The 27,502-nt window shown below is 47.3% G+C and overlaps 1 protein-coding gene across 1 annotated transcript in view; it reads right to left on the bottom strand.

Annotated features, from left to right (window-relative positions):
• Positions 1–18,111, bottom strand: part of LOC142245931 (uncharacterized) — a 52,785-nt gene extending 34,674 nt beyond the window's left edge. The window contains exon 1 of the mRNA XM_075318939.1: positions 18,001–18,111. Within this exon, the coding sequence (XP_075175054.1) occupies positions 18,001–18,111 (111 nt within the window). The remainder of the gene's footprint in view (positions 1–18,000) is intronic.
• Positions 18,112–27,502: the final 9,391 nt, after the last annotated feature.

Below are 27,502 nucleotides of genomic sequence, written 5' to 3'. Positions count from 1 at the left end.
GTCACCCACCAGCCATTGGAGTTGGTTGCCCTGGACCACGTCAAGCTCATGCCCAGCCAAAGCGGGTACACATACGTCCTGACCATCGTGGACCATTACTCCAGGTTCATGGTGGTTGTCCCAGTTAAAGATCTGACGGGCTATACCGCAGCTAGAGCCTTCCAGGCCTACTTCTGTCGACCGCACGGCTACCCGGAAAGGGTGCTCACTGACCAGGGTTCGGCCTTTGAAGCGGAGGTGTTCCAGGAGTTCTGTCACTTGTATGGGTGTAAGAAGATCTGGACTATGCCATACCATGCCCAGACTAATGGGATGTGTGAGAAAATGAATCACCTGGTCCTGAACCTCCTCAAGACGCTACTGCTGGAGGAAAGGAACCTGTGGCCTGAGAAGTTGCCTGACCTGGTGGATATGTACAATAACATCCCCTGCAGTTCCACCAAGTGCACACCGGCATATCTAATTAGAGCCCGACTGGGGCGGCTGCCCGTAGACCTGGAGATGGACATAGAAGCACCAGAAGCCCTCTCCTCCACTAACCGCTGGGACGCCAAGCGACAGATGCAGTATCGACAGATCCAGGAATATGTGGAAAGGAATCTGCGCCAGAGTCGAGAAAAACATGAGCAGTGCTTTAACAAGCGGGCCCCGGCTGCCCCCTTTGTACCCGGGGATGTGGTACTAAAACGCAAGAGAAGGACGCATAAGCTCGATGATCAGTGGGAGAGGACCCCATATGTCATGCAACCCACTGGATGGGAGAATGAGAAGACTTATTTGATCAGTCGCAACCAGGGGAAGACCACGGCTACCATTTCCAGAGACCACCTGAAGAGATGCCCAGATCCCCTAAGGCTAGTAGATGGGACTCCGGCTTCCGTGCCGAGCGGGGAAAAGAAGAAGGAGGAGATTCATACTGTAATGGGCGACTTTCCAGCGGACTGGCCTATGCAGAATGGCGTGGTGATTGTTCCTGTGATAACGTTCCCACAACCCGTGGAAGAAAGAGAGACGGAGACATCCACCAGCGAGCCAGCCGAACCAGTACCCAGGGATGCACCTATACTACGCCCCCGTAGGTCTCTACCTGCCATACCTGACACAATAAAACTGTAAAGGGGAAAAAAGCGCAATAGGGTCTTACCCGGTATGAGGGTGGACAAACAAGACAAAGAAGCACTCACCTGGTGAGGTTGTGCCAGTCACAACCCCTTATGATAGCCTGTGAGTGCCTGGTTTTTTAGCTGCAGCCCCGGGAGAGGAATTTTGTATCACACAGGTAGAAGAAAAGACCGGGTTTATGCCGCGCTGAAAACCACTGATGCGTGTAAATTAAAAGATTTCCTTTTTATTGGATAGTTCCTACGCGTTTCAGAGACATCCGTCTCCTTCCTCAGGAAAAGAAATCAATGATTTCTTTTCCTGAGGAAGGAGACGGATGTCTCTGAAACGCGTAGGAACTATCCAATAAAAAGGAAATCTTTTAATTTACACGCATCAGTGGTTTTCAGCGCGGCATAAACCCGGTCTTTTCTTCTACCTGTGTGATACAAAATACCTGACACAAGGGAAGAGGGGCCAGTTAGCCCCTCTGTCTCACTACCTCCCACTGATGACACTGGGCCCAGAAGGTCCACACGACCTAACCTAGGTAGGCCCCCGTTTAGGTACAGGGAAACTGCTATTTAGGGGTGCGATGTATTGATTGTGTAAATATCTGAATGAATGAGCATTAATCACCCGAAGCTTTCACCTGATTCAAAAAGCAAAGTCCCCGTTGTGACCTAAAGTGTTTGTGGTAGCCCGTTGGCTGCTGAAGTGCCCGTCCCCGTTGGGACTGATGTTGTCCCCTTTTTCCCCCTAAAGACAAGGCTGAGAACTCGCAAGCCACCCAAAAACGATTGGGTTTGTAAATAGTCCCCAACTGCCCCTTCCCGCAATTGCCAGTCCCCGGAGAGGCTAGTTGGAGGAAGGACCCCAGCAGAGCAGGCTGGGGTCTGGTCACCATCAGGACTGGTGACCATTCTCCGGGTCAGGGGTCCCCTTAGACATGGGGCCTCTGAATGACTGCCGGGTGCGTATCACCGTACCCGTTCCCGCTTGGGTGGCCTGGGCCAGTTCCCGTTTTCCGGACTGGGGAAAAGGGGTGCTGCTTGTTTCTTAGGGGCAGCATCAAGGTTCAGGTAGTTTGGGTGGGAAAGCGGATGGACCCATTCCCGTTAATGTTATTAAAAAATTTTTCCCGTTTGCAACGGTTCAAGTGATGTGCCTCCCGTAAGGGAAGAAATGAAAAAACAAATGCTTTTGAACGTTTTACTTGTTATTTATCTTTCAGAAAAAAAATAAATAAAAACTGGTGTGGACGGGCAGCCCGCGGACGGTCTGCATTAAACCAAGGGGAAATGTGACGCCCTGGACCCCAGGGGTCACAGGTGTAAGATCCTGGTGGTGGAACCTCTGGGCCGTGCACCGGACTCCTCCAGTGGAGCAACCCGGAGCTAACCCCTATACAGGAACTGTCCGGTCACCCCACCAGAGGGCCTTGATGCACGGTAGTCGAAGCACTCGATGTACAGGAACAGTCCGTCCCGGGAAAGAGGAAGGAAGACGTCCCTGAGGTCACAGGGCTCCAGGTGGTAGTCCCGATAACAAGGCTCCGGTTCAGGTGTCGGATGAAGATGACAGGCGGGAACCGGATCCAGCTAGACAAGAGGACGGAGGTCACCACGTGGAGCTGGGGATCGGAGCCGGGTCCAGACTGAAGAAGATGGTGGAGTCACCGACAGGAGTTCCGCAGCAGTCGAGGATAGAACCGGTTGGCGTCACAGGACAGGCTCCGCGAGACAAACGAGGGTTAATACCGGACAAGGCAGAAGGGGACCTGAACTCCTAGCTTACTAAACACATAGAACAGGCCCTGCCCACTTGGAAGAAGAATCCTCTTATACCCTGTAACTGTAAGCCAATATCCTGTTTTAGGACGCTGTCCCTTTAAGAGAGGGTCAATAACCGCGCGCGCGCCCTAATGCGGATGCGCAAGGCCCGAGTGACAGACACCAGGGAAGGCAGTGGCACTGAAGAAGCAGGAGTGCTGGGCAGACTCTCCTGCGATGCAGAGAGGCGCCTGGAGCGAGGACGCATGGAGGACGCCGGCGAGGGAGAGGGAGCAGGTTAGCCATGGAAAGGAGGAGCGGGGACCGTAGTGGTGAGCGGGGGGTGCCGTCGGAAACCGGGGAGCGCCGCACGGGGACCGGAGGGCCCTGCACGGGAACCGGAGGGCACCGCACGGGAACCGGGGAGCACCGCACGGGAACCGGGGAGCACCGCACGGGAACCATGGAGCACCGCACGGGAACCGGGGAGGTCACTACACTCACCACATGCACCCCCACACTAGAAAGGTACCACCAGTCAACCACAAAGACCTGATTGCCTCCCTCAGAGTCAGACAGGCACACCAGGTGGGCGGAGTCAGGCAGAAAGACACGCCCCCCGAGGAGTCTGCTGGCCTGAGGCAGGAAAACAGTAGACAGTCCAGTTAAGTACAGTGGAGTGGAAAGTAGTGGAGTACAGTTCTGCTTGGGGCCTGGGCTGGAGCCTAGGACACCAGATCAGTCAGGCAGGCAGACGGCAGTGGCCGCCTGCAGAAGACCGGGAATACGACCGGTTGAACCGGGACAGGGTAGTGGCCCACCGGAACCGAACCGGGGAGCCAACAGGATACCGGAGAACCAGGCAGGGTACTCAGACCCCGAACTAGGCTATACGCCACCACCATAGTCGAATTAACTGATTGCGGTCTGGACCTCAGGGGTTCATTTCCACCAAAGTCCCGTTTGAAGGCAACAGTCCAACCCGTCCGGATAGTAGCCACCACCAGAGGCCAGAGATCCAAGGGCCAGCGCCTGTGGGCAAAAGGGGCTCCTACGACACATACACGCCAGGGAGCGGACTACCAGTGCCAAGGCACAGTGGTCACACTACAAACACAGGTGCAGGAGAAATGCGGACATTGCCAACCCGACTAGGAAGCTGCAGCCGGCTGCGGGCCCCGTCCATCCCTCCGTTTGGTTTACCAGTGACTGTGTGGTTTAATCGTGAGTACACCAGTGCTATCCGGCACCGCACCGCAACCCTGCGCCCTGCACCCCGGCCCTCGCACAACTGGGCCCTGGGACCAACATCCCCTACCCACGGAGGAGTCAACAACTAGCTGCGCAACTACACCGCTCCCGGGAGTCTCCGCACCTTCACCGCAGCGGTGGTGTCCACCGTCACCACAACCCGTGGTTGGCATCACGAACAATCATCCCAAAACCAAACACCCGCATTCCCCCGCACGTAGCGCTAAACACCCTTGCAGAGCGACGTGACCCCCGGGTCCGGAGGCGCTCGAGCCACCGACACCCACGAACCCGGACCCGAGCGGCTCGGCGGTCCATTGCCAAGGACAGCATTGCTGAGGACAGCATCGCTGGGGACATTGCTAGTGACAGGTGAGTATCCTGCCAGCAGTGTGTGCAGGAACATCTAGGAGGTCATCGGATTTACCAATGAACTCTGATGACCTCCTGAGGACACCCCTGTAACAACTGCGCTACATCGAGTGTCACGACGGGGACTTCCAGGGGTTCATGAGAGTTCACTGGGAACTCCGATGACCCCCTGAATGTCACTGCACAAACTGCTGTATACTCACCTGTCACCGGCGATGTCCCCGGTGGTGCTGTCCTCGATTGTGCTGTCCGGCGTTGTCCCCGCGATGCTCCGGCTTCCAGATCCTCAGGCAGTGAATAATCAATGAAAATAATGAGCGGGGGTCAGGAGAGGAAGGCAACAGAGCAGAAGATAGCATCACTGGATACAGGTAAATATAGAACATCTTTTCATTGCAGAAACACGTGTTTTATCCGGTACATGTCACACGTATGCAAACACAGATGTCACAAGTGTGACACACATGTGACACATGTGTAACACATGTATGACCATACCATGCGTGTCACTTGTACCTGATTAAACACAGACATATGAAACTGGCCTCAGTGAAACTCAGGAGATAGCCTTGACCACCCATGATAGGACTTTACTGCTGGATCTGGGAGGGCTAGGAGCTATAGCTAACAGTTCCTGCTCCTTAAATAATGGAATATTTTTTGGATGGCTGATGAAAAAACTATCAGTTCTTTATTAAGCAAAGAAAAAAGCTCTGAGTATTCATATTCCCTAGACAAATAAAAGAAAATAAAGCTTCTTTGTTTTTGGTATTAGGTTTTGACAAAACTTTATTGACATTCTTGGGTGCAGATTACATGCGTTTTTTATGTGCTTTCTCCATGGAAAAGTACTAAAACTCAAGTGCGTTTTTTACCTGCTGATTTTCTGCATCTATTGCAAGTCTAGGGGAAACTCTGCCCAGAAAACACAGCGTACACGCAAGAAAACTTGACATGCCACAGATTTGAAAAACACTCTGCAGGTAAGTTTACACAGCGTAAGAAAAAAAAGCACAGTGGACAGGAGATATCTAGAAATTCTATCCACTTTGCTTGACCTGTACAATGATGATTTTTTATGCAGCAAAACCAAGCAGCATCAAAAACTCACCAAAAGCTCATTGTGGGAACATTGCCTTTGGCTTCATTTAGACGTACATGTTTCATATACAGTACATATTCTAACTCATTTTTTTCATAGAGAGAACACACCAATTATATTTATGCATTATAAGGATTTTTTTTATATCGCAGACAAGCTGATGCCACTCTAATGTTAAAAATGGACACATGTACCAAAAATGGGTAACACTTTGAAACTTTGAACAAAATCTATCCATTATTCTTGTCAGCATGCCCTTTCATTAAAAATTAATCCACAACTGCAGAATATTATAAATAAACCATGCTGTACTTACTTTCTACCAATGCACTGGCGAGCCTCGTTGATGTTCCCAATGTGTTTCTTTGGCAGCGGAGTTCACTAACTGGCTGCTGTGCAATCATCCTGATATCAGTGCCACAGCCAAAGTCAGACTTTGGGAGCGACGGCGAGACTTGCTGGCAGACCCCGACAGATTAATACAGCATGGTTTATTTACTTATTATGAGTAACCTGCAGTTGGGAATTAACTTCAATTGAAAGGAAAAATCCTTTTTTAGGCCATGTGCGCAGTAGAAAATGACTTTTTCTTAATGAAAAACCAGCCCTCTGAAAGATTCCCGCACCAATGGTAAAAAACTGCACCAAAACCGCAACGAAATCCGCATGCGTTTTTGCCGCAGTTTTTCCGCAAGTTGGTCCCTGCAGGTTTTTACCAATAATTAATGGCAAAAAAAGATGTGACATGCACATTTATTATGCAGCGGAAATTCTGCGGGTAAATCCGCAGGTATAAAAAACCGCAGTGTGCGCATAGCATATTTTTAGACCCATAGGTTTTGCTGGGGAATGACTGCACAAATGTTAGAAACATTTTCTGCAGCAAATCCGCAGTAATATCTTCAGTAAATCCACAGCGTGCTCACATAGCCTAAACTAAGGGATTGAACCAGGTTAATAAAATGAGTGCTTTAATCCACAAATAAAGTAGTACTTTTCACAAGGTTGAATAAGGTAATGCAACTCAACCCTGTTTGCTTCAATAGATCATTGCCACACAGCGTTATCTCATGGGTATGTGTGATACAGTTCCTGGAAGAAAGCAGCCAAGTTTTTCTAATTCTGCTAAACCTTTTTAATAGAGGCACACACTACTAAAAATGAGAATGGAAGAATCCACTAGTCAATGTAGTTATACATTTCCAGAAGGAGTAAAAAAGGAAATGATATAGTGCAGAGTAGTGATGAGCGAGTACTAAAAAGCTCGGGTGCTCGAAGCTCGGGCCGAGCCTCCCAAGATACTCGTGTACTCGGCCCGAGCAACGAGCCCAATGTTATCCTATGGGAGACCCGAGTATTTTTGTGAAATGACCTCCCGGCAGCATGGAGAAACCCTAAAAATGGCACAAAAGTCTCAGAAGAGTGCTCAAATGACATGGCAACAGCATGGGGAAGACCCCTTGAAGCATTTATCACTCAAAAGTCACAGCTGTGAACAATTTTGTCCGCGTTTTACGCCATTTTTACGGACTCATCAGAAAACCTTCCAAAATGACCCCAAAATGATTTTTCATGGCGGAAATGTTAAGGGCACATACCCAATAGTGAGATAGAGCTGGTGTATGTTACTTTTTGAGATCAATACATGAAAGATTTTACGTGAAAACATTGTGTGGCACTCCGATGTCCCTGAGAAGAGACGTACATGAAGGCCTCTTGAGTCTAATGTGCCCATTTTGAGGAAGTGAGTCTTTGTAGTATTTTCCTTTGCCAGGGCAGTCCTAAATTGTGAGGTTCACCAATGCCCCTGCATACAGACGTGCATGAGGGCCTGTAAACCTGAAGTGCCCATTGTAAGGAAGTGGGTGTATTATAGTATAGCCCTTAGGCAGGGCAGCCAAAAATTGGGAGGCTCCACGTTGTCCCTGGATAGAGACGTGCATGAAGGCCTGTAAACCTGAAGTGCCCATTGGAAGGAAGTGGGTGTATTATAGTATAGCCATTAGGCAGGGAAGCCAAACATTGGGAGGCTCCACGTTGTCCCTGGATAGAGACGTGCATGAAGGCCTGTAAACCTGAAGTGCCGATTGGAAGGAAGTGGGTGTATTATAGTATAGCCCTTAGGCAGGGAAGCCAAACATTGGGAGGCTCCACGTTGTCCCTGGATAGAGACGTGCATGAAGGCCTGTAAACCTGAAGTGCCCATTGGAAGGAAGTGGGTGTATTATAGTATAGCCCTTAGGCAGGGCAGCCAAAAATTGGGAGGCTCCACGTTGTCCCTGGATAGAGACGTGCATGAAGGCCTGTAAACCTGAAGTGCCCATTGGAAGGAAGTGGGTGTATTATAGTATAGCCATTAGGCAGGGAAGCCAAACATTGGGAGGCTCCACGTTGTCCCTGGATAGAGACGTGCATGAAGGCCTGTAAACCTGAAGTGCCCATTGGAAGGAAGTGGGTGTATTATAGTATAGCCCTTAGGCAGGGAAGCCAAACATTGGGAGGCTCCACGTTGTCCCTGGATAGAGACGTGCATGAAGGCCTGTAAACCTGAAGTGCCCATTGGAAGGAAGTGGGTGTATTATAGTATAGCCCTTAGGCAGGGCAGCCAAAAATTGGGAGGCTCCACGTTGTCCCTGGATAGAGACGTGCATGAAGGCCTGTAAACCTGAAGTGCCCATTGGAAGGAAGTGGGTGTATTATAGTATAGCCATTAGGCAGGGAAGCCAAACATTGGGAGGCTCCACGTTGTCCCTGGATAGAGACGTGCATGAAGGCCTGTAAACCTGAAGTGCCCATTGGAAGGAAGTGGGTGTATTATAGTATAGCCCTTAGGCAGGGAAGCCAAACATTGGGAGGCTCCACGTTGTCCCTGGATAGAGACGTGCATGAAGGCCTGTAAACCTGAAGTGCCCATTGGAAGGAAGTGGGTGTATTATAGTATAGCCCTTAGGCAGGGCAGCCAAAAATTGGGAGGCTCCACGTTGTCCCTGGATAGAGACGTGCATGAAGGCCTGTAAACCTGAAGTGCCCATTGGAAGGAAGTGGGTGTATTATAGTATAGCCATTAGGCAGGGAAGCCAAACATTGGGAGGCTCCACGTTGTCCCTGGATAGAGACGTGCATGAAGGCCTGTAAACCTGAAGTGCCCATTGGAAGGAAGTGGGTGTATTATAGTATAGCCCTTAGGCAGGGAAGCCAAACATTGGGAGGCTCCACGTTGTCCCTGGATAGAGACGTGCATGAAGGCCTGTAAACCTGAAGTGCCCATTGGAAGGAAGTGGGTGTATTATAGTATAGCCCTTAGGCAGGGCAGCCAAAAATTGGGAGGCTCCACGTTGTCCCTGGATAGAGACGTGCATGAAGGCCTGTAAACCTGAAGTGCCCATTGGAAGGAAGTGGGTGTATTATAGTATAGCCATTAGGCAGGGAAGCCAAACATTGGGAGGCTCCACGTTGTCCCTGGATAGAGACGTGCATGAAGGCCTGTAAACCTGAAGTGCCCATTGGAAGGAAGTGGGTGTATTATAGTATAGCCCTTAGGCAGGGAAGCCAAACATTGGGAGGCTCCACGTTGTCCCTGGATAGAGACGTGCATGAAGGCCTGTAAACCTGAAGTGCCCATTGGAAGGAAGTGGGTGTATTATAGTATAGCCCTTAGGCAGGGCAGCCAAAAATTGGGAGGCTCCACGTTGTCCCTGGATAGAGACGTGCATGAAGGCCTGTAAACCTGAAGTGCCCATTGGAAGGAAGTGGGTGTATTATAGTATAGCCATTAGGCAGGGAAGCCAAACATTGGGAGGCTCCACGTTGTCCCTGGATAGAGACGTGCATGAAGGCCTGTAAACCTGAAGTGCCCATTGGAAGGAAGTGGGTGTATTATAGTATAGCCCTTAGGCAGGGCAGCCAAAAATTGAGAGGCTCCACGTTGTCCCTGGATAGAGACCTGTTAGGTTCTTAGTGCCTCCGTGCTTGCATTTAAAAACCGCACGTGTGTGCCTGTTGGTGGCAGCTTTCCGCTGCATTTGTGTGAGTTTTGCAAAAACTTGGATATAACACACAAGTCTAGTGAATACACATCAGCACAGCATTGCAAAATGCGCAAGGGCGTTGTCAACGAACAAGGAAGTGGACGTGATGGTGGTGCAGGCAGACACCGAGGTTGTGTGCAAGCTCTAATTTCGCCACAACAAAGGGCCACATCTAGTCGCTCGCACGTCCTGTCCCAAATTCTTGGGGACCGCAGCAGTACACCGCTCTTGAACCAAGACCAGTGTCAACAGGTTGTTAGTTGGATAGCGGATAATGCTTCCAGTCAGATTGGCACCACCACAAACACTCTGTCTTCCACACGGTCAAGTGTCAGTAGCCGTGATACTGCACCGCACATTTCAGAACCTGATCCTCCTTCCTACCACCAGGCCGAGTACACGTCCACGGACATTACTGATCCCACACTTGGACACTCGGAATAGCTGTTCGTTCACGTTTCCATTCACAAATTCTGGCCTCTCGCCAGCTCCTGTTGAAGTGGGCCATGACGAGATTGTATGTACAGATGCACAAATATTTGAGCAGCCACGTTCTCACGAAGTTGGCAACGTGTCTCAACAAGGGGTGGACGATGATGAGACACAATTGTCAGGAAGTCAGGAGGAGGAGCAGGGTGCGGAAGAGGAAGACGACGTGGTGGATGATCCAGTAACTGACCCAACCTGGCAGGAGGATATGCAGAGCGAGGACAGCAGTGCACAGGGGGAGGGAGGCGTAGCATCCCAACAGGCAGTAAGAAGCAGAGTGGTGGCCCCAGGCAGACGTCAGGCAACTGTTCCCCGGAAAAACACGACACAAGGTGCCTGTACAAATGTTAGGTCTTCCCGAGTCTGGCTGTAATACTATTGTATGTATTGAGGATTTCGATTGCGTTAGGGCAATGACAACCAGAGACGAGTTCTTGGTGCAAGACATTTATAATATGCAACCAGCAAATATGTACATAAACGGAACAAAAACACAGTAGAACATAAATACAGGAAATACCTTCCAGGGACTGAGCGAAAGGGAATTCCCGGGACCGCGCACCGGACTCCCCCAGGGAGACCACCAACAGCAAACCCCTATACAGGGACTGTCTGGCAATCACCCCAGAAGCCCTAAATGCGCAGCAGCCGGGACACAAAAGGGCAATAGGTAAGTCGAAAAATGTCTGTACGTGATGTGAGTCCAGAGTGGTATTAAACGGAAGGAACCGGGCAGAAGTTCCGACCAAAGACGGCAAACGGAGTCCAGGTACAGCTAGATGATACCAGATGAAGTCCAGAGTCGGTGTCGGTTGTTTTCCAAGAGGATCCGAATAACAATCAGGAACCAAAAGCAGCAGGGCAGGAGCACACAGGAAGCAGTATACTCAGGCACTGGACTAAGCTTTAGGGGCGGCTTTTAAACAGATGGACAGGAAGTAGGGCAACAGAACAGAAAACTCCATGTTAACAAAGGGCAAGCTCTTTCAAAAGAAAACTGGAAAACCCGGAACTCTGACACTGGCAGTTTTTTCAGTTGGCTCCAGATGATTCTAAAAAAGCCATTTGCAACACCTGCCATGCCAGCATCAGCAGGGGTACCAAAACTAGCAGCCTGACCACCACCAGCATGATCAGGCACATGTCAGCCAAGCACCCGACTTTGTGGGAAGTACAACAGAGTCGAGGAGCAGTGCTTGCTGATGTCACTGCTACGTCTTCGCTGGTTGTGCATGCGAGCCAATCCCCTGTCCATGCTGCCTGCGAACAAGCCTCCTCCACTCCTGCACCTGCAGTTGCCTACGCAGAAAGAACACCATCATCAAGCACGTCCTTGTCCCAGCGCAACGTTCAGTTATCCATTCAGCAAACCTTTGAGCGCAGGCGCAAATACACTGCCAACACCCCACATGCCACAGTTCTAAATGCTAACATTTCGCGACTGCTTGCGCTGGAAATGTTGCCTTTTAGGCTGGTTGAGACAGAAGCATTCCGCGAACTGATGGTGGCAGCTGTCCCACGTTACTCGGTCCACAGACGCCACTATTTCTCCCTGTGTGCCGTCCCCGCATTGCATAACTAACCACGTGTCACAAAACATCACACGTGCCCTGAACAACGCTGTTTCAGCCAAAGTCCACCTAACCACAGACACGTGGACAAGTGCATGTGGGCAAGGACGCTACATCTCGTTGACGTCACACTGGGTTAATATTGTGCAAGCTGGGACCCAGTCTGAGCGAGGGACGGAACACGTCCTTCACACACCAAGTTTTGCAGGCCCTACCTCAGTCAGGGTTTCACACACACTTTACAGCTCCGGAATGTCATGCTCCTCAGCCTCCTCCTCCTCCTGCGCATCCTGATCCACTTTACCCTCCACACCAGTCCCAAGCTGGAAGTGTCGCTGGCGGAGGAGGGGACGGTGCGCTCTCCCACTGCTCGGGTCCGGCTGACGCAGCTCTACGGCTGCTGCTGCTCGTTGGCTCGAGCGATGGCCGGATCCCGGGGACTCGAGCGGCGCTACTCGCCCGTGAGTGAAAAGGGGTGGTTTGGGTTTTGGGGATATTGTCCGTGACGCCACCCACGGTTGTGGTGATTGTGTGGACACCACCGCTGCTCTGGACGGGGATCCCGGGAGCCTGTGACAGGGAGCAGCTTTGTTGTTATTTCTCCCCTCCGTGGGTAGGGGGGTTGGTTGTCCCGGGGCCTGGTGATGGGGTAGAGATGGATGACAGGCGGGTTGCGGGGCCTGATGAAGTGCATGGTCGCAGGGGCAGCGCTGTGCCGCACGGCACGGAGGTACTCACTCAGCCCAATGATGATGACACAGTTCAGGGTAAAACAAGTGGCTGGATGGACGGGTCACTCGGACGGCTGCGGTTGTTCCTCCCTGCAGGTTAGTGATGACTGTCTCTCCCTGCACCTAAGTTAAGTGTTGGTAGTGATGGTTTCCCAACGGTAACCCGCTCCCTGACCTGGATATGGGCCGGAGGAGCCCCTTTTGCCCACAGGCGCTGGCCCTGGGAGACGGTTGCCCTTGGCGGTGGCTGTGTCTCCCCTTCACGGTTGTACGGTTGCCTTGCCTTCTATCTGGACTTGGCTGTTTGGAAACCCTGAGGTCCCCTTCAATAACGGATTTGGCAAATTCACGGCGACACCAAGCCTTGCCGGGATCCGAAAGTCCTCTGCCAATGGTGCTGGCTTCTCTTTGTATACCGGTCCGGTACGGCCGGGTCACCACCCGTCCACGGTCCTTACGGCAGACTCCAATCGGCCTCCACTGCAGACGGTCACCACATCCTGCCAACCTTGCTGTCCTGTCCGGGCCACACACCCGGACCAACTTCAGGCTCTTTGCTGTCACTTTTCTCCTCTCTACTACTTTCCTCCTTCCACTTCCTTAGCTTAACTCTCACTGCCTGTGTTTTCCCTCCTCCTCGGTGGGTGGAGACCAACCGCCTGGCTCCACACCCTGGTGTGGACAACAGCCCCTGGGGAAGGCAACAAGGATTTTGTGTTTTGACTATGATATGCCTGCAGGGAGTGTGGGGTGTTTAAGTGTTGTGCTCTGTGGCCCCTGGCTTGTCCAGGGCGACACAGAAGCACTGCAGCACTGCCTCGGCGAAGCGGCAACAGGCAGTGCTGAAGCTAATCTGCATAGGTGACAAACCCCACAATGCAGAAGAGGTGTGGACAGCTCTGAAACAGCAGGCAGATCACTGGCTCACAACTCTGAACCTAAAGCCAGGAAAGGTCGTGTGTGACAATGGCCGGAACCTGGTGGCGGCTTTGAGGCGAGGCCAGCTGACACATGTTCCATGCGTGGCCCATGTGCTCAACCTCGAGGTTCAGCGGTTTCTAAAGTCATACTCAGAGCTGTCTGATCTGCTGGTAAAAGTTCGCCGCCTGTCTGCACATTTTCGAAAGTCACCTACTGCTTCAGCCGGCCTTGCCGGCTTAAGACGCCGTTTGCATCTTCCGGCACACAGACTGGTGTGTGATGTCCCCACGCGTTGGAATTCAACTCTGCACATGTTGGTCAGGATATGTGAGCAGAAGAGGGCAGTTGTTGAGTACCTGCATCACCTAAGCCGTCGGGAAATGGGTCAAACTCCACACATAACACCTGAGGAGTGGAGATGGATGTCCGACCTATGCACCATCCGCCAAAACTTTGAGGACTACAACAAGATGGTGAGCGGCGATGACGACATTATTAGCGTCACCATACCGCTTCTCTGCCTTCTAAAATGGTCTCTGCTCAGAAAACAAACATGATGCATTGCAGGCGGAGCGCGATGAGTTTCAGCAAGAAACAGTAGTGGGTGTGGGTGATGAATGACACAGCCCAGCCTCGTCTCATCACAACGTGCAGTGGAGGACTATGACGAGGAGGAGGATGAAGACATGGAGCAACTCTCTGGCCAAATTGAGGATATGACATGCAGTCATATCCTCGGTTCAGCGTGGCTGGCCAGAGGACAGGGTAGATGATGAGGAGGAGGAGGACAGCATGTTCAGTCATCGTGTTGGTCAGGATACTGAAGTGATGGCTGTTAAGAGTCTGGCACACATGGCTGACTTTATGGTAAGCTGCCTGTCTCGTGACCCTCGCGTTAAGAACATCTTGGCCGACAATCATTACTGGTTGGTAACACTGTTAGACCCACGCTAAAAGGAGAACTTTTTGTCTCTTATTCCCGAGGCGGAGAGGTCAGGCAAAATGCAGCAGTTCCAGAAGGCCATAGTCACGGAAGTAGGCAAAGCATTCCCCTCACAAAACGCTAGCGGCATAGGTCATGAATCAGTGGACAACCGAGGCGTACAGCCGAGAGAGGCACAAGTCCAATCCGCCAGAGGTAGGGGAACAGTCTTTAAGATGTGTGACAGTTTTCTCAGCCCCTCACGTACCACAGCCCCTGAGGTGCGGGGTAGTGCCACAAGAAATCCTAAGTTTGCCCAGATGCTGAAGGAGTACCTTGCAGATCGAACAACTGTACTCCGACATTCCTCTGTGCCTTACAATTATTGGGTATCCAAGCTGGACACGTGGCATGAATTGGCTCTCTACGCCTTGGAAGTCCTGGCCTGCCCTGCTGCTAGCGTTTTGTCAGAGCGTGTTTTTAGTGCCGCAGGTGGAATCATTACAGATAAACGCACCCGCCTGTCAACTGAAAATGCTGACAAGCTGACTCTGATCAAGATGAACAAGGGTTGGATTGGGCCAGACTTCACCACACCACCAGCAAATGAGAGCGGAATTTAAAGTTTGCCATGTACCTCCACTCACCCATGGGTACACACTTCTGGACTTTGGATAATCGCTGGACTGCTCCTCCTTCTCCTCATGCGCCACCATGATGATGACCGTTACAAATTGCAATACTTAGGCCTTTGTTTCAGGTATACCCCCAGTGGTAAATTTTTTCGCCCATTCTTTGCAGAATGGACATTACAACGACAGGAGACCCGCTCCTTTGCAATGGGAACAATGTTTTGAGGCCCTCATGCACGTCTCTACCCAGGGACAACGTGGAGCCTCCCAATTTTTGGCTGCCCTGCCTAAGGGCTATACTACAATAGACCCACTTCCTTCCAATGGGCACTTCAGGTTTACAGGCCCTCATGCACGTCTCTATCCAGGGACAACGTGGAGCCTGACGCTGCCACCGACTGCCACACACGTGCTGTTTTTAAATGCAAGCACGGACGCAATAAGAACCTAACTGGTTTTTAGGAGCGACAATTACTGAGAAGTCTGACACTATCAGACACTGCTGACTGACGTGTATTATACACTAGACTTGTGCGTTATATAATAGTTTGTGCAAAACGCGCACCTGTACGCTGCCACCGACTGCCACACACGTGCTGTTTTTAAATGCAAGCACGGACGCAATAAGAACCTAACTGGTTTTTAGGAGCGACAATTACTGAGAAGTCTGACACTATCAGACACTGCTGACTGACGTGTATTATACACTAGACTTGTGCGTTATATAATAGTTTGTGCAAAACGCGCACCTGTACGCTGCCACCGACTGCCACACACGTGCTGTTTTTAAATGCAAGCACGGACGCAATAAGAACCTAACTGGTTTTTAGGAGCGACAATTACTGAGAAGTCTGACACTATCAGACACTGCTGACTGACGTGTATTATACACTAGACTTGTGCGTTATATAATAGTTTGTGCAAAACGCGCACCTGTACGCTGCCACCGACTGCCACACACGTGCTGTTTTTAAATGCAAGCACGGACGCAATAAGAACCTAACTGGTTTTTAGGAGCGACAATTACTGAGAAGTCTGACACTATCAGACACTGCTGACTGACGTGTATTATACACTAGACTTGTGCGTTATATAATAGTTTGTGCAAAACGCGCACCTGTACGCTGCCACCGACTGCCACACACGTGCTGTTTTTAAATGCAAGCACGGACGCAATAAGAACCTAACTGGTTTTTAGGAGCGACAATTACTGAGAAGTCTGACACTATCAGACACTGCTGACTGACGTGTATTATACACTAGACTTGTGCGTTATATAATAGTTTGTGCAAAACGCGCACCTGTACGCTGCCACCGACTGCCACACACGTGCTGTTTTTAAATGCAAGCACGGACGCAATAAGAACCTAACTGGTTTTTAGGAGCGACAATTACTGAGAAGTCTGACACTATCAGACACTGCTGACTGACGTGTATTATACACTAGACTTGTGCGTTATATAATAGTTTGTGCAAAACGCGCACCTGTACGCTGCCACCGACTGCCACACACGTGCTGTTTTTAAATGCAAGCACGGACGCAATAAGAACCTAACTGGTTTTTAGGAGCGACAATTACTGAGAAGTCTGACACTATCAGACACTGCTGACTGACGTGTATTATACACTAGACTTGTGCGTTATATAATAGTTTGTGCAAAACGCGCACCTGTACGCTGCCACCGACTGCCACACACGTGCTGTTTTTAAATGCAAGCACGGACGCAATAAGAACCTAACTGGTTTTTAGGAGCGACAATTACTGAGAAGTCTGACACTATCAGACACTGCTGACTGACGTGTATTATACACTAGACTTGTGCGTTATATAATAGTTTGTGCAAAACGCGCACCTGTACGCTGCCACCGACTGCCACACACGTGCTGTTTTTAAATGCAAGCACGGACGCAATAAGAACCTAACTGGTTTTTAGGAGCGACAATTACTGAGAAGTCTGACACTATCAGACACTGCTGACTGACGTGTATTATACACTAGACTTGTGCGTTATATAATAGTTTGTGCAAAACGCGCACCTGTACGCTGCCACCGACTGCCACACACGTGCTGTTTTTAAATGCAAGCACGGACGCAATAAGAACCTAACTGGTTTTTAGGAGCGACAATTACTGAGAAGTCTGACACTATCAGACACTGCTGACTGACGTGTATTATACACTAGACTTGTGCGTTATATAATAGTTTGTGCAAAACGCGCACCTGTACGCTGCCACCGACTGCCACACACGTGCTGTTTTTAAATGCAAGCACGGACGCAATAAGAACCTAACTGGTTTTTAGGAGCGACAATTACTGAGAAGTCTGACACTATCTGGACTGTTTTACACTGTGTACACCAGCCCCAGATATGAAGGCTGGTATACGGTCACCACTACCCTGCCTGCCTGCCTGCCTGTATACTGCTACAATAGTCCTGACAAGGACTCTTTTGGTCACTAGCCTGTATTCAGACCTGGCTATACCCTGCCTGTATATAGCAACAATAGTCCTGAGAAGGACTCTGCTACTGTACGCCGACCTGGCTATACCCTGCCTGCCTGTATACAACTAGAATAGTCCTGAGAAGGACTTTTGGTCACACTGTTTGCAGCCCTGCAACTGAAAAAGCTATAAAGGGCCGCAAAGCTTTCCCTGAATCAGCGACCCTCTCCCTGCACTGACTGTCAGAATAGCTGTGAGCAGAGCACAGCGCGCCGGCCTGTATAAAGGCTCGGTGACGCTGTGCAGGCCGGCCAATCACTGCAATTCCACAACTAACAGGGCTGTGGCATTGCAGTGGTCTGCCAGCCAATCCCTGCATGAGGGCTGGCTCTCAAAAGAGCGCCAACATGCAGAAATGAAGACCACGAGTAAAGCACGAGTATCGCGAGATTACTCGGTCCCCGCCGAGCAGCCCGAGTACAGTGATACTCGTGCGAGTACCGAGTAGTGACAAGCATGCTCGCTCATCACTAGTGCAGAGTTCAAAGAAAGGATGCCCTTGAATTATTATTCTAGTATTTAGTAAAACAGACGTCTGATGAACTGAAAAGGATAAATTAGATTGCAATCCTTAATTCAATAGCCTACCTTCTTATTATACTTACTTTTCCTTTCACATAGGATAAAACCATATTGGTAATTTCATTAGAAACTGGAACCATATACTTTTGATATATCAATGAAAATGCCATGTTCTTGTACAAGTGGAACGCCATGATGATATGTGCTTGCTACCGTAGTTCTAGTGAAAAAAAAATTGTCAAATGTATAGTAACATTTTTGCATTGTATATATGGTTCCCTGCCTTCCACGTCACAAGATCTCTATTTGTTTTAATTTTTTTTTTCTTCAGAAAGAACAAAAAGTACAAATGCTGTTTGTGCAAAGAGTACAAAGTGCACAAGATAGCAGAAAATTACCAGGTTCACAGTGTGACTGTTTTACAAGCTATGAGAGATGAGTGGTTGTTCCAATCCAAGAATGATAAAAATAATTAGAACTTGCAATTATTAACTGGGGTATACAATAATATATGTTATAATAAATGTACAAACACCAGTAATAATAATAATAATAATAATAATTTATTTCTATAGTGCCAACATATTCCACAGCAATTTACAATTCGGAGAGGGAAATATAAAAGAAAAAGTGCCTCTCAAAATGTTGCATTACATACAATGATTTTCCATCTAATCTGAGAGTAGAATAATGTAGACACTGATTCCAACCATGTATACTGTCACGCTCCCGGTGTCCCGGCAGCCCTCCTTACCCACTGAGCCGGTTCCTGCATCGCACAACCGCTCCATACCCACTGATCCAATCATACCTGCATCGCACCACCGCTCCGTACCCACTGATCCAGTCGCACCTGCATCGCACCACCGCTCCGTACCCACTGATCCAGCCTCGCCAGCGCACCACCGCTCCTTGCCCACTGATCCAGTTCACATGTCCGCCGGTCACGCCTGCCGCTCCCGCTCATGCTCCCCTGAGTCCTGTTCCTGGTCTCAGGAGTCTGACTCTGAGTCTTAGCCACATGGTTCTGTATAGGACCGGGCCGCGCCCACTCTCCTGGTCTTATAGGCCCAGCACACCTGCAGCAGGAAATGACATGAGGCTGTGCTGGGTATATAAGACTGGCCTTTCCATGTGGGCGGCGCCTGATCAACGTGTCCTGAAGCTTGTCTTTTGAGCTAGGTGCTCAGGTCCCCTTGTGCTGTGCCCTGTTACTGTTTGTCTTTGCTATCGGGTACCTGTGCCTGTTTCCTGTATTGTCCTAAAGAACTCCGTGACCCTGGTGACCTGGTTATACCTGTCCCTGCCACGCCAGTGCCCCGGCTGCTGTGTACCCTGCCCTCCGGTGGGGTGCATGGTCCAGTGGATCCACCTCCTGGGCCCACCAGTCCTCCCGGCCCTGACATATACTGATGAGCAAAAGCAGAGAAAAAAGAAAAATAAACAGCTCACCAAAGGTACTAGTAATGTACATATCACAGTAACGAATGGCCGGACTGCGAAATAGATGCACGGATCTACATGACTGACATCTAGGGAATGCAAACAAAAAAAGGAAGTTCGTGTCCACCACCAATGATAGTAAAACTCTCATTTATTTAAACAATTAAGCATGAAGAGTAAAAATACAGAAACAGCTGACATGTTTCAGACAAGGTCCTTAATCGTAGGTACTGTTAAAGAAACAGGATATATATACCATATGTTTTATTTTATAAGATGCACTGGATTATAAGACACACCCCAAATTTGAAGGCCGAAAATGGGAAAAAATAAATTTACTGTTAAAATGAGGGCCCATCTTATAATCCTAGTGACTCTTATATTAGCTCACCAGGGAGGAGCGGCGGTGGTGGAGTGGCTCGGAGGAGGGGGTGTCGAAGTTCAAGAAGGCCAGTGTGCGGAGGGTCGGCAATACTGCAAGCTTGTGGGGTGTCACAGCGGCGGGCACCATTGATCTCCCGGAGGGCTCGGAGGAGGAGGTATCGCGACCCAAGAGGGCCAGTGTGTGGCAACGGAGGGACTGCGATACTGTGGGCTCATGGCAAGCTCCATTAAACTGCCGGCAGACTGTAGGCTCCGTTGAATTGGCAGCCGTTGACGCAATGGACTTTAAGAAAATGGCTGAGGAGATTGGTCTCAACACCCATTTTATTTAAGTCCATCGCGTCAATCACTGGCGATTTAAAGCAGCCCAAAGATCAATGGCGCCTTTCGCCGCAACATCCCACGAGCCCGCAGTATTGCTGACCCTCCGCTGCCACACACTGACTCTCTTGAGCTGCTCCAGTGCAGTGACACTCCCCTCCGAGCCCTCCATGTCGCTGAACCTGTGCCACCACTGCCACCTCGGTAAGCCATATGCAGTTTGTAAGACACACCTCCATTTTTCCCCCAGTTTTGGGGTAAAAAAGTGTGCATATTACAAACGGGAAAATACGGTATATAGTATATGTGCCCATGCATGGATATAGCAAGCTAACAGCAAGTGTGTGATTTGGACGGTAAGTATTGATGGTCGGACCCAGACTGTAAAAGTCGGATCCACACAATTTCAAACGTACCCGAGGGCTGGGCCCAGGCTCGGAATTCTCATTGAATTCTGGCTAGTGATCTGGATCCGGCACTTGGGTAATACAAAAATAAAGGTAAAATAAACAAAAGAATAATAAAGCAAGTGGCGCTATACTTACCAAGCCTTTGACGTGGCTGTAGCTGCTCCCATGGCCTCTCATTCTTCTTCTGGGGTGACTCATTAGGCGTTATGCATATTCTCTGCTATCATTGTCCATCGGCATCTGTGATTGGTTGCAGTCAGACAATCCCCTATGCTGAGTCACAGCGTTCTGATGCTTTTAATCACAGACCCTGTCTTCGGGTCTATCGTACAGTTAAAATAAATAAATAAAAAAATTGTTGTAGGGTCCCCCCTTATTATAATACCCAACACAGATAAAGCCCATGGTTACAGGCTGCAGCCCCCAGCCGTGCGCTTATCTTGGCCATGTATCAAACTAAGAGGAACCGCAGCCGGCTTTATTTTTTAATTATTTAAATAAATAATTAAAAACAACAGCGTGCAGTCACCCTCAATTTTACCCGATAGCTGGGAGCTGATATTCTGAGGGTGAGGAGACCCATGAGCTACCCCAGCCTAAAAATAGCAGCCTGCAGCCGCCCAGGATTGTTGCATCCAGCAGATGCGACAATCCTGACAATCAGACCCATCAGATGCGACAATCAGACCCATCAGATGCGACAATCTGAGCACTTTACCTGGCTCTTCCCGATTGCCTTGGTGCGGTGGAATTCTGGATAATAAGGGATTAATGGCAGCCCACAGCTGCCACTAAGCCCTAGATTAGTAATGTATTGTGTCTATGAGATACTCCATTACTAATCTTTAAGTGAAAAGAAATAAAGACAAACACAAACAAAAATCCTTTATTTGGAATAAAAGACAAAAACACACTCTTTCACCACTTTATTTAGCCCCAAAACACTCAAGCAGGTCCAATGTAAATAAGGTCCCACAATGATTCAGCACTGCTACATCTGAAATTTCAGTGTGTGATAATGGAATATGTCCGTATGCTGTAACTGCAGGCAGAGACAGAGCCCCAATCAGCTGTGACATCATTCAGGTAACTTCCCAGCCAATGACCACAAAGGATTGAAGATAGGATTAATGTTACTTTATTTTCATGCACAGGTCAACGCGTTTCAGGAGTCTCAGCTCCCTGCATCAGGACAAACAGGCAAAAGATTTTTTTTGATGTTTGACTTTTTTTTTTATGTACTTTTGTCTGTTTGTCCTGATGAAGGGAGCTGAGACTCCTGAAACGTGTTGACCTGTGCTTGAAAATAAAGTAACAATAATCCTATCTTCAATCCTTTTTAGTCATTGGCGCGGTGCTGAAAATCCATCCCTATTACTTTCTGCTATCTGCCAATTCTGGGACTGCAGCCTTGACCTGGAGTGTACATGCTTATATAAGAGTTGTGACTGGCACAACTTCTATAGGTGAGTTTAATTTTGTTAATTAACCCCTTCCTTATTGGGGTAGGACCCTATTGCGCTTTCTTTTTCCACAGTTATTTCTATTATAGGCAAAAGCTCCAGGCAGACCTGATAAAATCTGCACAGTGAAGAATAAAATCTGCACAGTGAAGAGACCATCAAGGACCTCACTGACCTTGAAGTTCGGGACTCAGTAGCAAAGGGAGAATCGGGGACAGGACCAGAGACGTCAACCCCACAGGGTTCACGCTACCGTCATATGGACTGCTGAAGAAGACAACAGGAGGGGATTCCCAGCCGCTTCACACCATGGGGACCCACCAACCAAAGATGGGTGCAGGGGAAAGAAGCCACCAGTTCACTAAACCAGCACTGGGACTAAACGGACCTGCAGTTAAGACCAGCCAGCCTCGGGTGACCAGTTACCAGCTTGCAGTGAGTAAAAAGAACCAGTTACACTAAACTCCCATTGTGGCCTAACTTCTTTCAACACCCATCTGCAACACCTATCCTCTGGGGCCTGGCCCTGCTTGCGGAGGACCTACCATCCAGGCTGCCACTAACTCCAGCCTCAGTAGTGAACGTTGTGCAGCAGTGGCTCCCTACACTTAGCCGCAAAACTGAAGAGGCGTCACATATAAACTTTATTCAACAATCCCCTGTAAATAATATCCGCTTTTCAAAAGGTACCCAGGGCACGGAACTGGGCAATGGCCACCAAAGTGACATTCCCCAGTTATACACTGCCCGGGACTGAGTACCCCATAACCTTGGGCGACACACATCGGGTGTATGCCGCGCTATCACCAGAATAAACCGATGTTGGTTATTTAATCTCTTTATTCTTTTATTCAGGTCGATGCATTTCATAGAACTCTGTCTCCTTTATCAGGACATCAAGGAAAAATCAACAGTCTACTACCGAGGAAAAGCAACCTGTATAGATACATACAGATACGTCAGAGGACCACCCACTATATTTCAAATACTGGCGAGAAAATTGACTGATCAAATAATGGCAACATGATTTAAAGCATAAAGTATTAAAAAGCAACTTTATAAGTCCTGGAAGTATAACAATTCAAATATTGCAACAATATAAAAATTACAAAACAAAAAAACAAAAAGGAAAAAGAGAAAAAAAGAGAATAAATGTAAAAATATTTTGGAAATATTACAGACTGAAGGGAGTCTAGAACATTGGAATCTATTGAGGATCATAGTGATACACTTGAGCCTCTATCCACAGCCCTATATAGAGAATCAGGGCAAAAAATGGGAAGATAATAAAGATTATGGTGTTTTGGGTGTTAAACGGTAGAGGGATCTTGTGGTGAAAAATACAATAATAACAATTGATGATGATGATGATATTACAAAAATAGAAAAATAAAATGAATAAAATAAATAACTTTGAATCGTGTATTATTTATCAAAAGGAAAAAAGAAAATGAAAAATTACGTGTGTGTAGTGAAGGGTTGTGCAAAAATTGGTATGCAGTGTGAATGTCCAGAGACCACGTGCAGAAAATTTCCTTATGGGTAAAGTGTTGAGACGTTTGAGATATTAGTGCAGACATACTGTATTATACAGTGTGTATGTTCGAAGATCGCATATGGCAATCGTACAAATGAAGTTACTGGAAGGAGTTAATGAAATAAAAGAACAAATATGTTTAAAAATGAAAAAATTGCAAAAGGGCCCTAAAAAGACCCAGTTAGAGTCCATAAAGAGAGAGTTCCACCTACGAGTTTAATGTTGTGCACAATTTAGCAGCTAAATACAGATGAAGCCGCTCGGGAACCAATGAAGAAAAACTCCGTGAAGGAGTATAATCAATACACATTTCTTCAGTTTAAAAGACAAAAGGAATGTTAGAATAAAGAATTTTAATTGAATTAAAGAATATTAGTTATTGGTGGCAAGAGTTGATGTGAACCATATATTTGTAATCCTTAGTATAGTGGTTCTAGCTGTGAAAGTTCAAAAAGCCGGCTTTCTCAGAAGGGGGAGCGAGTGCTAAAGCAAAGCATGATTACGCATGCGTTAGGGGTAACAGGAGTTCAGGTCTGTGGGAAAGAACCACACCACGAATGTGTGGGGGTTAAAAGAGTTCAAACTGTGGGAACTAACATCACTGCGTTTGCGCAGGTTAAGGAAAAATCACAAGCTTCAAATGAGAAGTCCTCCCGCATAAGTACAGTGCGAGGGACAGTGCTGGAATGACCACACACAGGACCCCAGAAGGGGTCCCTGAACCATGCACACTATCCCTCAATTATAAAAATGAATCATTAAACACCAATCATATAAAATCATAGTTATATTAATATAGATAATTGATATAAATATAACATAATATGATAATATATCTAATATATAAAGCTGAATGTGTGTATGTATGTGTGTGTGTATGTCCGGGATTGGCATCTGCACCGTCGTAGCTACAGCCACAAAGGTTTGCACACTCACACTTCTGGACCCCGAGAGCGTCATAGGCTATGTTTTGAGGGGAAATTTTAACCCTGCGCTTTACAGTTATACACCAAAAAACCTGCCTCCATTAAAGCGAATGGAGCTGGGAGCCACAGTGCAGCCAGAACTTCAGAAGAATGCGCAGTCACGCCCTTAAATGGATTGTTGGCGTGTCACAATGCAGCCAGGGAAAGAGACAGACACAGACAGGGAAAGAGGCAGACACAAAGAGACAGACTGACAGGGAAAGAGACAGACAGGGAAAGAGAGAGACAGGTTAAGAGACAGACAAAGAGATAGAGACAGACACAGGGAAACAGACAGACAGGGAAAGAGAGGGAAAGAGACAGACAGGGCAAGAGACAGACAAAGACAGGTAAAGAGACAAAGAGACAGACACAGGGAAAGAGACAGATGGAAAGAGGGAAAGAGACAGACAGGGCAAGAGAGGGAAAGAGACAGTCAGGGAAAGAGACAGTCAGGGAAAGAGACAGACAGGGAAAGTGACAGAGATAGATAGACAGGGAAAGAGATTGAGACAGATGGAGAAAGAGACAGATTTCAGTCAGAGACAGACAGGGAAAGAGACAGACAGACAAAGAGATAGAGAGACAGAGAGATATATACAGAGGGGGAGACAGACTTTATAATTACATTTATATCTATTTGTTTTGTCGTTTTTGTGTGCAGAATACATTTTTGTTAATACATTCTACTTTGTTAATAGCAGTTATTAACCCGGGCGAAGCTGAGTAGTACAGCTAGTTATATATAAATGAGTAAATGTAAAACTAAGAAAATCTATTAAATTGAATAAAACTATTAAATTAAATAAAAATCTATTACTAAAATCTATATATATAATTGCCTTAAGGCTACTTTACACACTGCGATATCGGGCGCGATGTCGTCGTATGTGTGGCACGCCCTGTTCGTTAGTGCGATGTGTGTTCATCGCTGTGTGTCCATGTTTTAGTCGTGTGCTTACGGTCACATGTCACAATCTCTTTTATAGTCACCTTCCAAGCTATCTCGTTTCCCGATGTGATGATGAACATTAGCATCGTTGTGTAGCGGTCTCACCGCATGGATTTCCAAGTGTCATGGCGATATGGGCGTTGTTTCCCCACACAAAGTGCATCTTGATGTAGTTGAATTGTAAACTCGCTACACCCCTTCTTGCCTCGACTCATTTGTGTAATCAGCGCTATTGATTTTCATTGGATGTTGGTAGTATAAATGTGCGCAGATGCGTGTTCATTCTTGCAGCTGTTGTCTACCCATTTGCGTTTGTCCTCGCACAAGTGATTTTTGAAAACAACTGTCATCTGGACTTGCGAATCTTTGCAGCAAGGTATGTGTTATAGTATTTTCTCACTATATTTTTTTTTTTAAATTTTTTTTTTTTTTTTTAAATTTTTTAAATCAGTGTTTGTACTGATTTATCTCCAATTAAATGTTTTCCAGCTGTATATGTGTTATAGTATTAACTCTATTGATTTTTTTTTTTTTTGTTTTTTGTTTTTTTTTTAATATGTTAAATCAGTGTTTATACTGATTTATCTCCTATTTAATGTTTTCCAGATGTGTACTAATAAGGAGGAATTCCTACGTGAATTCATAGAGGTGTACCAGACGCAAACACCCTTATGGAAAATAAAATCCCCCGAGTACAGTAATAGGCAACTTAAAAAGGATGCGTACCTTAAAATGATTGTAATATATGACAAATACCATCCTAATCAAAAAGGTACCGAGGATCTCGTGAAAAGAAAAATACAGGCAATACGCACAGTTTATAAGAAAGAACTGAACAAAATAGAGGAATCCAAACGTTCTGGTGCTGGCACTGGTGATGTCTACGTCCCAACGCTCTGGTATTTTGATTTATTGAATTTCACAAGGGACCAGGAGCTTCACAGGCCATCAACCAGTAGCCTCAATATTGGTGGTGATATTCCCCCAGATGCTAACAATGAAGTGACTATATCTGAGGTATAATTTTTATTATTGTCCTAATTTGTCAGAAACAATGTTTTTTTTTTTTTGTCATTATGATGAAATGAATATTTGTATACTTTTCAAGATATATGTAAAAGTATTCAAATGTTGTATTTCAAAAATATATTTTAATGAACATTTTATTTTTTCATGTTTTTTTTGTATTGCAGGAGCCAACAACAAGTCAACAATCATCATCAGAACACCTAATGGAAACTCCTGCTAGCCAATTAACCAATGTGGATTTGGTTGAGGCAGGCCCATCCAATGTGTTATACACACAAAGTTGGCAAAGGAAAAAAAAAACCATCCCTGCAAACACTACTACTGCTGTAACCAAACTGATGGGAGTGGCACAAAACATCCTAGACCAGCACAACAGACCACCCCTTTCTGGTATTGCTATGTTCGTGGATGATGAAATGCGTGAACTTACCCCAGACCAAAAATACATTGCCCAATGTTTAATCCAGGATGTCTTACGTTTGGCAAGAGCTAAAAAACTAACAGACTCATCCTATGTTGCCATTGGCGAGGTTCCTCATCCTGTTGATCCTGTAGATCCTGTTGATCCTGTTGATCCTGTTGATACTGTTGATCCTGTTGATACTGTTGATCCTGTTGATACTGTTGATCCTGTTGATGCCCCTGAAAATCCTCAAGCTGCAGCAGAGCCATCAAGACAACCACTTCGAAAGGGTGGTGTGCGTGGCCGTAGGTCACGCATGAGTTTGGTTAACAAACGCAAAAAGAAGTAGTTTATAATATTTAATATATTTTTTTTTTTTTTATTTTTTTTTTTTTTTATTATTGTATTCCTTCTGTTGCCTGATATTTCGTGCATATTTGTGAAAAATAACAAATGTGTAACTATTCCACAGACAATAAACCTGCCATATGAAATAATGTATTTTTCGATTCTATTACGCACATTTGTTATAAAATTTTTATTAATTTTTATTTTACTTTAGAATCATTTAGGCACTTGTATAATTTTTTATTTTTAAAATATTTTTAAGTTTAAATATTCTTTTAAAAACCTTTCTACATACATGTTAAACATAGAAAAATCCTAAACAAACATCAT

Source organism: Anomaloglossus baeobatrachus, chromosome 7 (assembly GCF_048569485.1).
Source record: "Anomaloglossus baeobatrachus isolate aAnoBae1 chromosome 7, aAnoBae1.hap1, whole genome shotgun sequence".
In the NCBI taxonomy this organism is placed as follows: Eukaryota; Metazoa; Chordata; class Amphibia; order Anura; family Aromobatidae; genus Anomaloglossus; species Anomaloglossus baeobatrachus.
The sequence above is the reverse complement of the archived record's forward strand: the minus strand, read 5'-3'. Positions and strand labels throughout refer to the sequence as shown.